The sequence below is a fragment of the Toxorhynchites rutilus genome, chromosome 3 (genome assembly GCF_029784135.1).
Source record: "Toxorhynchites rutilus septentrionalis strain SRP chromosome 3, ASM2978413v1, whole genome shotgun sequence".
In the NCBI taxonomy this organism is placed as follows: Eukaryota; Metazoa; Arthropoda; class Insecta; order Diptera; family Culicidae; genus Toxorhynchites; species Toxorhynchites rutilus.
Window position 1 is genome coordinate 204,115,269 of NC_073746.1, and position 13,790 is coordinate 204,129,058.

General features: G+C 43.2%; 2 protein-coding genes across 2 annotated transcripts; both read right to left on the reverse strand.

The window, feature by feature from the left end:
• Window positions 1-4,323: 4,323 nt before the first annotated feature.
• Window positions 4,324-5,445, reverse strand: LOC129773860 (uncharacterized protein K02A2.6-like). Its single transcript, XM_055777518.1, has 2 exons — window positions 5,164-5,445; window positions 4,324-5,100 (listed from the first exon to the last, which is right to left on the reverse strand). Exons 1-2 carry the CDS (start codon window positions 5,443-5,445, stop codon window positions 4,324-4,326), a joined length of 1,059 nt encoding a protein of 352 aa, XP_055633493.1.
• A 185-nt stretch (window positions 5,446-5,630) lies between these two features.
• On the reverse strand, window positions 5,631-7,454 carry LOC129773861 (uncharacterized protein K02A2.6-like). The gene has a single exon (XM_055777519.1). It carries the CDS (start codon window positions 7,452-7,454, stop codon window positions 5,631-5,633), a length of 1,824 nt encoding a protein of 607 aa, XP_055633494.1.
• Between the last annotated feature and the right edge of the window lie 6,336 nt (window positions 7,455-13,790).

Sequence of the window (13,790 nt, forward strand, 5' to 3'; positions counted from 1 at the left end):
CTATGCCAAATAACGCGCTTTGAATGCATTCTGTGTGGCAAGCTCTAGACTACGCGTGAACACAGTGCAAATAGGAGGAAATTTCTTTGACGAAAAATTCCGCCGACCAGAACGGGAATCGAACTCGAACACCCGGCATGGTTTCCGAATTAAAAGTGGCTTCAAATGGTGGCCATGTATGGTTTCCGAATTGTTGCAATTGAAAAGAACACGTGTTAAGTAAAAGCGTCTATCTTTATTTCGTGCTCAGCTCAAACTAACTCAAGTGAAAAATCACGTTGCTAATAGTAACTGTGGAGTCGGCCGTTTGCCACTGGCAATCGCCCGAGCGTGCCGGAGCTGTCGAATGCACCTCTTGCCTGTAGGACCGCTGATGAACGAACTGCCCACCCGAATGACGATCCAAGGGAGATGAAGGGCCTCGTTCGGTTCTATGCTAACTGGTACATTGGTGTGAGTGTAAGCACATCACGTGACATCATACGTGCACACAGTTGGACTGATAGTAGACCCTCATCGGGTTGTCTTGCCTATGCCCCACATCTCCCCTCTTCTCTAAAAAAATGGGTTGTACTGAGGTGATTCGGTAAATTATACAAAAAAAAATATCCAAAACCACACTAAATAATCGTTCCCTTAAATTCACATGAAATGTAAGCGCCATGGAAAAACGTATTTTTTTTTTAAAAATGATGATGGTCCCACCTCTTTCCCCTACATAGGTTTGAGCTGGACGAGTTATCTTGTGGATAATTATATGGAGGAGTTTCTTTGTAATATCAAATCAACCAGTAAGCTAGTTAAAAACAAAAAACGGTCCGGTTGTACCACTGGCATAGATTGTTTATCAAAAGAACAAGTAAGGGCATTATCTAAACGCTAAATATTCCATGGCATGTCAAGAGAATTTCCAATCCGGGAAGACACTTGACCGATCGGGAATCGAACCCAATGCCTATATCAGCATTAGCCATGAATTTACAAGGGATTTCCCGCTTTACTAGATTCCCGAGAACGATCTACTAATGCGATCGCTTTCGAGTCCAGACAGCTGAGCAACCCCGAGCCTAATTCTAGCCGACACTTCAGGCCCAGTAACTCTCCCAAGGCATGTCAAGAGAATTTCCAACCCGGGAAGACCCTTGACCGATCAGGAATTGAACCTAATACCTATGTCAGTACCAGCCTTGAATTTACAAAGGAAATCCCGCTTTACTGGATACCCGACAACGATCTGTTAATCGTTTTCGAGACCAGACAGCTGAGCAAACCTAAGCCTAATTCCAGCCGATACTTCAGGCCCTTCATTCAACCTGGGGTATAATCGCGTCAATCTGAATCTGCAATGAGATCTGCCACAACACAGAAAGATCTCGTCAATCATCTGTCAAAAGGATAAATTTACAAGTATTCCGGTTGAGCTATCCCTAGCTTCTTTTCAGTTTCCACTTTCAATCCCTTGGAATGGATCGATCTTATTAAACAAAACAAAAACAAAGAAAAAAATCACTTTTGCCAATGTTCAATTTCAAATTTTACTATGCCGGTTCACGCGCGCGATGCTCAAACTCTTGTAGACTTCACAATTATTTTTAAACTAATCTAATAACTAAAATTATTAAAAATTGAAGAAAAAAAATAATAAAAACAACATACCATCATCATCATAGTCTAAAGATAAAAAAAAAACACACACACATGCACCTACACCTAAAACAGTACTCTATTCATTATGTAATAATGATGACGGTCCCACTTTATTTTCCTACAACGATTTGAGCTGGACGAATTTTCTATATATATATATATATATATATATATATATATATATATATATATATATATATATATATATATATATATATATATATGGATTTCTTTTATAATACAAACAAAACCAGTATATTAGTTAAGAGCATATACATAGATTGTCACTCGAAAGAGCAAGTAAAGGCATTATATGAACGCTAGATATTCCAAGGCATGTCAAGAGAATTTCCAATCCGGGAAGACCCTTGACCGATCAGGAATCGAACCTAATACCTATATCCATACCAGCTTTGAATTTACAAAGGAAATCCCGCTTTACTGGATACCCGACAACGATCTGTTAATCGTTTTCGAGACCAGACAGCTGAGCAAACCTAAGCCTAATTCCAGCCGATACTTCAGGCCCTTCATTCAAATTGGGGAAAACGTATTTAAACATTTGAATCGGATTATGAATGTCGTACACTAAATCGGAATGCATTGCACTTTGTCCAGATTTATTAATGTACTTGCATAATATATCTGACATGTAATGAATTTTGAGTGTATGCTAAAGTAGCTGCAGAAGCCAAAATATTAGAATACCATTTGATATCAGAATGAAGAATATCAGATACTTATCCATGGGCTGGAACTGCACTGCTTAAATGTTGCGTTGTTTCAGTTTTCCGTGTTCATTCCAGTATTATAGTCGTTCTATTGACCGCTAGATGCGCTACTTGTATTCGCGTTACGCGTTATACAAAACAAACGTGTTTAGCTCAACGCCCATAAATTTAGCTCTACAATCTGACAGCTGTTTGTGCTGTTTGTTCTGATCGAGCGAGTGTTCAGCTAAAGGAAATTTCTTCAGCCTGGTTTTGTTTACCGTCCGTAAAAGTTAGGTGACTGATGCCCCCAGGGGAAAATACTTCCGGAGTATCGCCGGTACGTCCTTGGGGAACGCTTTGATGTGGTCCCAGCGGATGCTTTGCGGAGTGTCTTGTTTCCCTTGGGTACGCGCCATAGTCCAGGTTAGCTCGACGTCGATTGGGTCGGATACATGCGGGATCTGTTGATAACTGCTCATTGCCGCAGCGATGTTGGACAAAGCATTTTCAAACTTGTCCATTTTGGCGTACAGCTCTGTGTTTGATTTGGCCGACCGACGAGGAATCACTTCCACATCCGGTCCTTCTTCATCCGCTTGGCCATTGAACGATTTATCTGTCCGTGCCGAGTAATTCCCTTCGTTTTCCATCTCCGGTTCTTCTTCACGCCCCTGTTCTCCGATCGGCTGATCTGATGAATCCCGACTATCTGGTCCCTCCTTGTCGCCATTATCATCGATAAAACCTTGCTCGCCTGCAGAGCCTTTCGAACCGTTGCATTCTTGCTCCAAATCGCTTGGTTCTTCCGACCCGCGAGACAAAACACTTTTTTTGTCATCCGAGTCTGAATCGTATTGCGGAGCTCGTACGTATCGGCCTTCCATTTTCTCTGCTTATATTTTTTCTGCAATTTTGAGAAAAACAGAAAAAAATCGTCCAGCACATATTCACTTTGCTTAATGGAAAACTCTCGCTAGCTTCTAACAAAACAACAACAATTAAAAAAAATCAGAATATAAATTTAGTTAACAGCGGTTATCCCAACTCGCGCTTTTTTTTTGTTCAATTTCTTCATTCGTGGTTCTCCCAACTCACGTTGCGCTCCAAGTTTGAATGTCATAAAAAAGTGCGGTTATCCCAACACGCTCTTATTTTCGTTAGATTGTTACATGTGTGGTTATCCCAACTCACACTACGCTGTTGCTAAGTGGGCAAAAAACTATTCCTTTTCCTTTTTTTCGCTCATATCGTATTGTATACCATGTTGTCTAACAATGTGTGGTCATCCCGAGCTCGCACAAACGTTGAAAGAAAAAAAGAGTAATCTGCGGTTATCCCAACACGCAATGAACGCTATATGGTCAACTCGAACGCACACAAAACTATAATTGTTACACGGTTATCCCAACGCGCTTTTTTTTTTGACTTGCTTTATATCGGCACACCACGCCATTGCTTTATATCGGCATTGCTTTATATTTTGACTTGCTTTATACAATTGCACAATTTTCCGCGCATTTTGACGATTCGGAAACTTTTTTGCGATGTTCAAGTGACTTCTTACTAGCAAAGGAACTGTGCAAAATGACAAATAAAATTAATTGATTATTTTCACAAGAAAAAAAAAAGTTACAACTGGCAGGATCGCCAAATGTGGAGTCGGCCGTTTGCCACTGGCAATCGCCCGAGCGTGCCGGAGCTGTCGAATGCACCTCTTGCCTGTAGGACCGCTGATGAACGAACTGCCCACCCGAATGACGATCCAAGGGAGATGAAGGGCCTCGTTCGGTTCTATGCTAACTGGTACATTGGTGTGAGTGTAAGCACATCACGTGACATCTTACGTGCACACAGTTGGACTGATAGTAGACCCTCATCGGGTTGTCTTGCCTGTGCCCCACAGTAACCATCCTAGTTCATGCCTACTATAGTAAAAACAATTAGGGATGCTAATATCTCCCCCCTAAGAAAGAACATAGTCTTGAAAACGTTGTGGAGGGTTGATGTTTCGTTTTGGCTTTGATCGTGCCAGCGTAGAACCATATACTGCAGAAAATGGTCCAGGTTGAATAGGCTCCGGTTCATCGTCCGGCAGTTCAGGATCGTCTGGAAGTTCCGGATCGTCCGGAAGGTCAGGTAATTCTTGTGCTGAAACGAAAGAAGAATTTTCGTCGGGAAACTCCGCATTTGTTGTCATTCCGAAATCGTCCAAAAGAATGCTCAGCGGTAGTCCAATTTCTGTTTTTTCTTGTTTTCCAGTGTCGTTGGTCCGAAGTTGATCGATGTGAGAACGAATTATCCGCTTTCGTCCGGATGGTGCATCAAGAAGTACATTGTAATGTACATTCCCAATCGCCTCAATGATGACTCCAGATTGCCACTTCCAGGTGGTGGTGTTTTTGTGCACCTTCGCGAATACCAGTGATCCGGCTGCAAGTTTCCGTGCTTGGCAAGGCTTGGCTGCTACCGGTGGTTGTAGGAGTATGTTCGAAGGCTTCAGCAAATCCAATGTTGTCCGCATTTTTCTGCCGTTCAGCACTTCCGAAGGGGATTTTCCCTCGAGCAGATTGGACGGAGTTGCTCGATATACCTGCAGAAAGGTTTGTAGTGCTGCAGATGCTGGTAATCCTTCCCCCTCTTGGATTTTGCGCAGTGACCTCTTAAGCGTGTCGACGAATCTTTCCGCTTGACCATTCGATTGGGGGTGGAACGGTGCAGTGCGGAAATGGATGATGCCCAGCTTTTAGCAGAAGGAACGAAATTCGAATCCAGTGAACTGGGTTCCATTATCAGAAACAATTACCTTCGGTACGCCGAATCTGGCAAAGCTCTCTGTGAGGAACCCGATCGTCGAAGAAGCTGTCGTTGATTTCGTCTGGAACATCTCTGGCCACTTGACGATGACAAGATAGTTGAACCCGCCACATCGACGATGACCAGATAGTTGAACCCGTCGATCGGTCCACATGAATACGTTCCCATGGACCTTCTGCGGTCTACCACGGATGTGGCTCTGCTTGTGGTAGAGATTTTTTCGCATTCGCACAGCTGGTACAGCTTCGAATGTACTCAGTGATGTCGTCATCGATCTTCGGCCAGTAGATGATGCTCCGAGTGATGGCTTTGACTCGTTCGATTCCGGGATGACCTCGATGTAGCTGCTTCAATAGTTTCTTCCGGAAACACTCCGGAATCACCAACCGTTCCATCATCATCACGCAATCTTGTACAACGTATAATGATTCACGCCGATGAAAAACGTCTGCAATGCTACATTCTGAATCGATTTTCCGTTCTTGGGCCAGCCGAAGTTGATGTACTGGATGAGTCGCTGCAACATTGGGTCTGCTGACGTAGCTTTCTGCACCATATCGATGTGACTGGTTGGTGTTCGATGGTGCTGTCCAGAATGCACTGCTGATCGGGCTCGATGTTGACACTTGCCACCACAAATTCTTCCTCTGGTCGCTCGTGGCTGCTGATGAGCCTCGATAGTACATCCGCATAGCCGAAATTGTTGGTAGATACGAACACGATATCGAAATCGTACCAAATCGTATCCAGCTTCAGATGGAACCTATATTCTTGGAGGCAACTGAACAGGGTGCACAACGTCTGATAGTGTTGCTCCTCGTTTTTGCTGAAGATGATGAAGTCATCCAGGAACACCTCAACACCGGAAATCCCAGCAATCATGGTGTGCATAAGCTGTTGGAAAGCACCGGGTGCTGACTTTACACCAGGAGCCAGCCTGTTGAAGTTGAATAGGCCCCGGTGGGTGTTGATGGTGAGGAGTCGCTTCGATGCATCGTCGACTTCAACCTGTAGGTAAGCGTCCGACAGATCGATTATGCTAAACGCTTTGCTTCCAGCCAACTTCGAGAAGATGTCGTCCGGTGTGGGAAGCGGAAAATTGTGCGCCTCCAGCATCGAGTTCAGCCCAGTTGAGTAGTCGGCACAAATTCGAACCTTGCCACCCGGCTTTTGAACTGCCACGATAGGAGCTGCCCAGTCGGAGTAATCTACTGGTGAGATAATGCCCAACTGCTGCAGACGATTGAGCTCGGTTTCGACCAAGGGAATGGCGTTGTATGGAACCGGGCGTTTGGGTCGAAAAATCGGTTTGGCATCTGGCTTCAGGTGAAGACTGATTTGAGCTTTCTGGCAATGCCCAAGAGTGTCCTGAAAAACTTCGGGAAACCGCATGAGGAAATGCTTTCCAGAAAAGGAATTTGAATTGGATTGATTCACTTGATTAATGAACGATGACAATGGTTTCGTCCACATCTCGAAGAGGTCCATCCATTCCGAGCCGAACAGGTTGAGTCCCTTGACTGACGTTACTCGGCATAGTCCAGGCTTGATGACGTCATTGACTCCTACGAGACAGGTGAATTCCCCCAGCAGCGGCAGAGGATCTTTGGTTGCAGAAAGTGCTTCACAGAACGATGGCTTGAGTGCAGGTGATCCAACCTTCCTCCAGGTCTCTTCACTGATAATGGTGATTGGTGATCCACTGTCGAGTTGCAGTGTGGCTTGACGTCCGTTCATCATTGTCGTGACGAAACGGGTGAGATTACCGGTGTGGTTTACAGTGTGAACGATGTTGGCTTGGTACTTGGTCGTCTTCTTCTGGTTCTTCTTACCCTTTTGGTTGGAATTATCCCCAGCAGGCGCGTTTGAAGTCTTGGTGAAGCATCCGCAGTACCCTTCCTTGTGTCCCACACGGTTGCAAGATTTGCACAGATGGTTGCTGTATGTGCATTCCTTCACGAAGTGCATCTGGCCGCATTGCCAGCACGGCGTCTTTGGAGATTTGGCTTCCGGTTTAAACGAGGGCTTGGGAACTTCTGATAGTCTCTTCTTCTCACTGATGGCGTGTACTGCTGCTTTCGAGCTGGCTGGATGCTCAATCAAGCTGGTGTCTGCTTTCAGATTAACGAGCTGCTGGAACTCGTCGATGAGAGTTTGAAGAGTCACTGGTGCGTCCGGTCTCTCGTTTTCCATCCGGGTGAGCAATCTCGTCCGAATATCAGCGTGCTTGGATGCCTTCAGTCCGGTCACGAAAACCAGACATTTGAACTGGTCGAACATCCTTAGGGAGCCTTGGAAGGATGTAATTCAAATACCGACTGTGGGAAGTGGTGTCCAATTTTCGCAGCAACAGCCGAACCTTGGCTGCATCATCAAAATGCTGCGCGTCGCTCTCGAAAAGGTCGGTATAGCGTGCGAACCATTTCTTGAATGTGACGCCATTTTCTGGGTTGAAAGAAAACTCGCTGATGTTGGAAGAAAGGGCTTCCAACGTGTGTTCCGGATTTGGCTGCCTGGGAACTGCAAACCGCTGCAAGAGTTGGGTGATTTGCAAAATCGCCGTTTGCATGTCCTGGATCGCTTCTCCGGCTGGTTCTCCTCCTCCGCTTGCCATTTTAGACGATGTAAGCTTCTATTGACTCCGATTTTCACTTTGTCCTCGTCGCCAAAATTTGTTGCAATTGAAAAGAACATGTGTTAAGTAAAAGCGTCTATCTTTATTTCGTGCTCAGCTCAAACTAACTCAGGGTGAAAAATCACGTTGCTAACAGTAACCATCCTAGTTCATGCCTACTATAGTAAAAACAACTAGGGATGCTAATACGAGTTAAAAGTGGCTTCAAATTACAACACATTGTATGTAGGATGGCATTAACGAATTTTCTCGGTAGCAAGAACTGCTTTCTTTGGTTGATAACTGATGTTGAAAATTGACTGACGTTACATCTGCATTGCATAGAGAAATAACTAAGGAGCAACACGATGAGCTATGTATTTCCTACTGCTCTGTTCTTATTTTAAAGGACTTTAATCCGAAGGTCATCCGTCCCTGTATTTACTGTTGGTTTTTCAGAACGCTTATAGCTCGTTTATTTCTCGACAGATCGTAGAGTTCGTCTCCTAAACCTCAGTTCTTTTTAATTTTTATTTACTTTGTTTGCGGAGACTACAAATCTTACAATTCATTCGTCTCCGAAACCACAGCTTAAGGTACGGTAATGTGCTCAATAGTGAAATATATGATAGTGAACGAGCTGATGACCACCTATGCATTCCCTATCACAGCCATCATTTTGATTGTACGATATGTATATACGCCGAAAGATGCCCGACGTTGAACATTTAATATGTACAAAGCCTTCAGAAAAAAATCAAGAATCAAGTTTGTAAAAAAAAAAACGCAAAACCACAACACCAAAGGTTCTTTTCAGAACCCCCAACATGTTCATAAAGAATAAACAGTAAACTAATCCATTTTTCAGGTAGATACGTAGGTATTCACGTAGGAGAAGAAAACAAAACAATATATTTAAAATATATATTTAGCAAAAGCTGTCCCCTTTGTATAGTCCTACGTCACTCCGGTTATGTCATCGACATTACCCACCCGTCTTTTTTTCTATTGCTACGAGGCAATCTTCTGTACCTTTTCCCGGGCGGAATGCGAATTGTCTGGAATCAATCAGCTTATTTGACTCTAGAAAGGTCGTTAAGCGTCAATTTATTATTTTTTCCATGACTTTCCCAACACAACTTAGAAGAGTGATGGGGCGGAAATTGTCGAGAAGATGGTTGTTCATGTCTGGTTTCGGGATACAGATCATTAAACCCTCTTTCCAGCAACTGGGGAGGGTTCCACTGTCCCAGATTTTGTTGAGGAGCTTCAGAAGTGCTTTTTTCCCGAGATGGGGTAGTTTCTTTAGCATCGGGTAGCTGATGTCATCGGATCCGGTAGATCCTTGTTTGACTTTGTTCAGTACCCAATCGAGCTCTTTGAGGGAGAGGTTTTTGGTGAAGTCAAATTCCACATCGGTATGAAAATCGATGGGAATTTTTTCGCATTCCGTTTTGTGGGTTTGAGAGGTTTGGTCGTAGTTTTGATTGGAGGAGGCAGATGCAAAGAATTCTCCGAACGCCTCGGCAATGATTTTCCGGTCATTGGTGTATTGACCGTTAATAAGAAGATTATATTCTTTGCTTCTTTTCTTGCCATGAAGCCTACCAATCTTACTCCATAACTCCTTTGTCGATGTTGGGGTTAATTTCGCTGACGAATTTAGTCCAACTATTGTGCTTGGCTGTATTAATGACAGTTCGAGCTTCGTTGCGAGCCCTTTGGAACTCTGTGAGCAGAGTGGGCTTATGAGGGTTATCCGGATGGGCCTTTCTTAGTTTGCGTAAGGCCTTACGTCGACCTTTGATCGCTGCCTTCACCTCAGGCGACCACCATGCACGCACTTCCTGCCAGGGATGCCACTGGTTCTAGGGATGTGCAACATTGCAACCTCGAGGACAACTTTGGAGAACTCCTCGGCTGTCCAGTCTTGTTTAGTGGAAAGGCAGTTTTCAATATCAAACTGATAGCCAGCCCAGTCAGCGTATTCAAATTTCCATCTTGGCCTTGTCGGAAACTCTGAAGAAGGAGATGAGAATTGGAAAATGATCGCTGCCGCAGGTATCATCGTGAATGTTCCAAGAAAGTTTTGAAGAGAGTTTGTGTGTGATACCATAGTGGGATCAATGACCGATGTAGTACCAGTATGATGAATTCTGGTGTGTTGGCCGTTGTTTAGAAGGAGTAGGGAATGGTCGGAGATAAAATCTTCAATTATAGATTTTTTTGATCGAGGTATGCGCCTCCCCAGGCGTATGAGTGGGCGTTGAAATCACCCATAAGCATGATTGGGGCGGGAAGTTGGAAGAACAGATGGTCCAGTTGGCCTCGTAGAATGGCCGGATTAGAATTATTAGTAATGTAGATGCTGACGACAGTGATTGGAAAGGGGTGTTTAATGCGCACTACCGCTGCCTGAAGGTCGGTGGTAATTGCAAGAAGATCATGTGGAGTGCCATCCTTGATTGCGATTGCAACTCCGTGCTTTGAGGGGTTGGGACCCTCTTTGAAGTATGTGATGTACTTTGGGATGAAGTGTTTGTTGAAATTGTTTGGTGTCATAGTTTCTTGAAGGGCTATGACTGTGGGATTAGAGCACGAGATAAGAATTTTCAATTCTAACATATTTTGTCGGATACTTCTGATGTTCCATTGTATCCCGAATTTCTGTATTGGAGTGAATGTGTTGGTGTTTTTAACTCTAATTCCTAAGTCTTGATTGTGTGTATGTTTGAACTATTCAAAGGGAATTAGTTCGATGGTCCTTTACCCTTGGAAAGAGAAGCTTTCTTTGAGGTATTGATGTTGTTTGATTGATGTATTGATGATGGTGTAGAAGTCTTTGAAGTGTTTATTGTGTTTGTGTTGTTTTTTGTTGAATGTGCGTTGCTGTTGTTGTTGTTGTTGTTTTTTGTTTGATGTGTGTTGTTGTTGTTGTTGTTGTTTTCTGTTGGGGTTGTATTGTTATTTGTTGTTGGTGTCTGTCTTTGTTGGCACAACAATATTATTCTCCTTCCTGGTGATGCGCTTGACATCGATCACACCTTGATCGGAAAGCTCTGTAACCAGTTCGGATTCTTTGATGTCCATGACATCACGGCAAGTAACAACACATTTACGTTGGTTTAGGGTTGGGTGGTAAATCACTTCACTAGGGGTTTCGTCAATCGGTTGATTAATTAGAAGGAGCTTACCAATGATATCCTCGTCCTTGGCCGTAAGGATATATTGTGTCCTCTTCTTGTCGTCTCGTTGCGGTCGCGCTGTGTAATATTTTTTTCCTACAGCGTTGGCGATCGTTTTGCTCACTACGAACGGATTAGTCGGGATTACGTTCTCTCCTGTTGCACGAAGTAGCAGGATTTGAAGATTTCCGTTTAGTGGGTCGACCCACCTTGGAGCGGTACGTTGGGAAGGTTTACCCTCGTACATGTTTGTAGCTCGGCCTCCCGGAGGCCCGGAGCTACTTGAAGCCATACTGTTGTCTGGCTACACCCTAGGTATAGCCGACGAGTGGGGTTTTCTTCGGGTTAAAACACTATATAATATTTATGGGGGCTTTACACTTAGGGATATGTGCCCAGAAATTCGCACTTTTTTAACGAGAGCACTTGTAAAACCACCAATATCGCGAATAAGCTTTTGAAATTGTTTTCACCAGTCACTTCACTGTCCGTAAGCGCACGTCTTCTTTTTAAATTATATTATATATTTAAAATCACTAATCGCTACAAATAAACTGCCAGCACTGCCCAAAAGAAAAAAGGGGGCGTAGCGTTGGTGACGCCGAAAAATGCGCGCTTTTCTGGCACGCCGGTAAGCACCGCTCACCGCGGTCGAAGTAAACGGATGTCGTCTGCTGCAGCAAATCTGTAAACTAGATAGGAAAAGGTTTTAAGTTTGAAGATATTGAATCGTTCGTTATTTAATTATATGTCCATACAAAACAAAAAACTTTATAATACAGGGTAATATTTCACTTTCAAAATTGTATGTTGTATGAATTGTATATTATATCGAAGCATAATAAAAAACTCAGAAACGTAGCTTATATAACTTTATCGTGTTGCTGTTTGAGTAAGGTTAATGAATAAATTAAACTAGAAGACTATCTCATGATGTTCCCCTTCGTACTGTTGATTAAGACTTGATTTCTTTTAGAATCTGGAATCACAAAAACAGTTGTATTTCGGGATTGGTTAACGGTACAAAACATGTTTTAGTATCAAAATACAGATAATTTATTGTTCTTTCAGAAAAAAAAAGACGGGTGGGTAATGTCGGGGACATAACCGGAGTGACGTAGGACTATACAAAGGGGACAGCTTTTGTTAAATGTATATTTTAAATATATTGTTTTATTTTCTTCTCCTACGTGAATACCTACCTATCTACCTTAAAAATGGATTAGTTTACTGTTTACTCTTCATGAATATGTTGATGGTTCTGAAAAGAACCTTTGGTGTTGTGTTTTTGTTACCACTCGATATTCCCATCTTGTTCGGTTAAACCTTCCTGTTTAGCTATTGCGTTTGCCACTCGCCACAGCTTTCACAGTTGGAAAATTTCTTCCCATCCAGCTTGTGACATGTTGTTCAGTAAATTACATTTGATGCGACGTGCCGGAGAAACACTTTGTCACTCACTGAAACTAATTGTTGCCTTGATGAGCGCCGAACCGAAGCTGCTCTGTTCTTGATGCGACTCGAGCACTCCGACGGCCGAAACTCTATAATCGCTGTTTGGTATACTGGTGCTCCGGCACCAATCCGTTCGGCCTAGTTACCCTTGCCGAGCAATCAGTGAATGCGACCAACAGAGAACTGGAGACTTGCACGGTTCGAGTGAGACTTTGCCTTTCCCTTAACTTGTCCTCCTTTGTTACGTCCACGATGCCGATGCCGTACAACCACACGGGTTTACGGTTTGAAAGAAAATAAGATATTTTTTTGGGGTCCGCGTGTTTTATACTCTAGCGGTACACACTCACAGGATAGAGACAAATCGGCAGACTCAGCCAGAGGGGCGAGTCCAACGAGACGAACGAATGAGCGTTAAAAGGGAGCGATGGCAAAAAAACACATTCATTACGATTTGTTCGGTCGTTGGATTCACATGCAGGCTAAAAAAAGTCCTTTTCAGGATCACAAAATTATCTTCAATCTAAAGAGTTTATTGTTTTGTTATCACTCGATATCCCCATCTTGTTCGGCTAAACCTTGCTGTTTAGCGATTGCATTTGCCACTCGCCACAGCTTTCACAGTTGGAAAATTTCTTCCCATCCAGCTTCTGACATATTTTACAGTAAATTACATTCAATGGCACGTCGCATTACCACCACTCAGTATCGGATTGGAGGTAATTTTAACCTGTAATTGAACATTTGCGATGACAGTGGTACAGTGTCGACCTTCAATGTGGGGTCATAATTTGGACCCCGAACTTTACAAAAATGTCCAACTAAATATGTCGCATTACTGGTCCGACCAATTAGCTAAATGTCGAGATAAGTGTAAATTACTGTACTTTCAATCTAGAAGCAATTTAAGAATTGGTGAAAATCAATAAGCTCAGAACAACTGCCAAATTCACATACTCATCATATCCTGGCAAACAAATTATGAAAAAATCAATTTGTGTTTTATTATTATTTTGGATATTGTTTTAGAAAGCATTGAACTGTATTTCCTAAACTCTTTTTTGGAAGGTTTAATGGCCCTGAAAAGCGCCTTGTTTTATAGAATGGTTCAAATTTAGAAAACTTAGTACTCGTGGTTTTGAAAAAAACCATTTCGAACGCCCTCGATGCCGCCTTGTTCTGGATTTGCCACCAAAGCAGTGTGTATAAAGAACAAACTTTTTTCTTCTGCTACCTGATGCCGTTTTGCGATTGCGTTTGCCACTCGCCACTCGCTGCAACTGCCTGTTGTCTTGATGTCCACCGAACCGAATGTGTTCTGTTCCGAATGCGGGTTTTCTTATCGTCACGAGCAGCTTTGCC

Excerpts from the sequence above, each read along its gene's own strand:
- LOC129773860 (XM_055777518.1), bottom strand. The coding sequence starts at position 5,445 with ATGACGACATCACTGAGTACATTCGAAGCTGTACCAGCTGTGCGAATG. Across the intron at positions 5,101-5,163 it reads CCAGATTCGGCGTACCGAAG|CTGGGCATCATCCATTTCCG; the intron begins GTAATTGTTTCT and ends TTCTGCTAAAAG.
- LOC129773861 (XM_055777519.1), bottom strand. The coding sequence starts at position 7,454 with ATGTTCGACCAGTTCAAATGTCTGGTTTTCGTGACCGGACTGAAGGCA.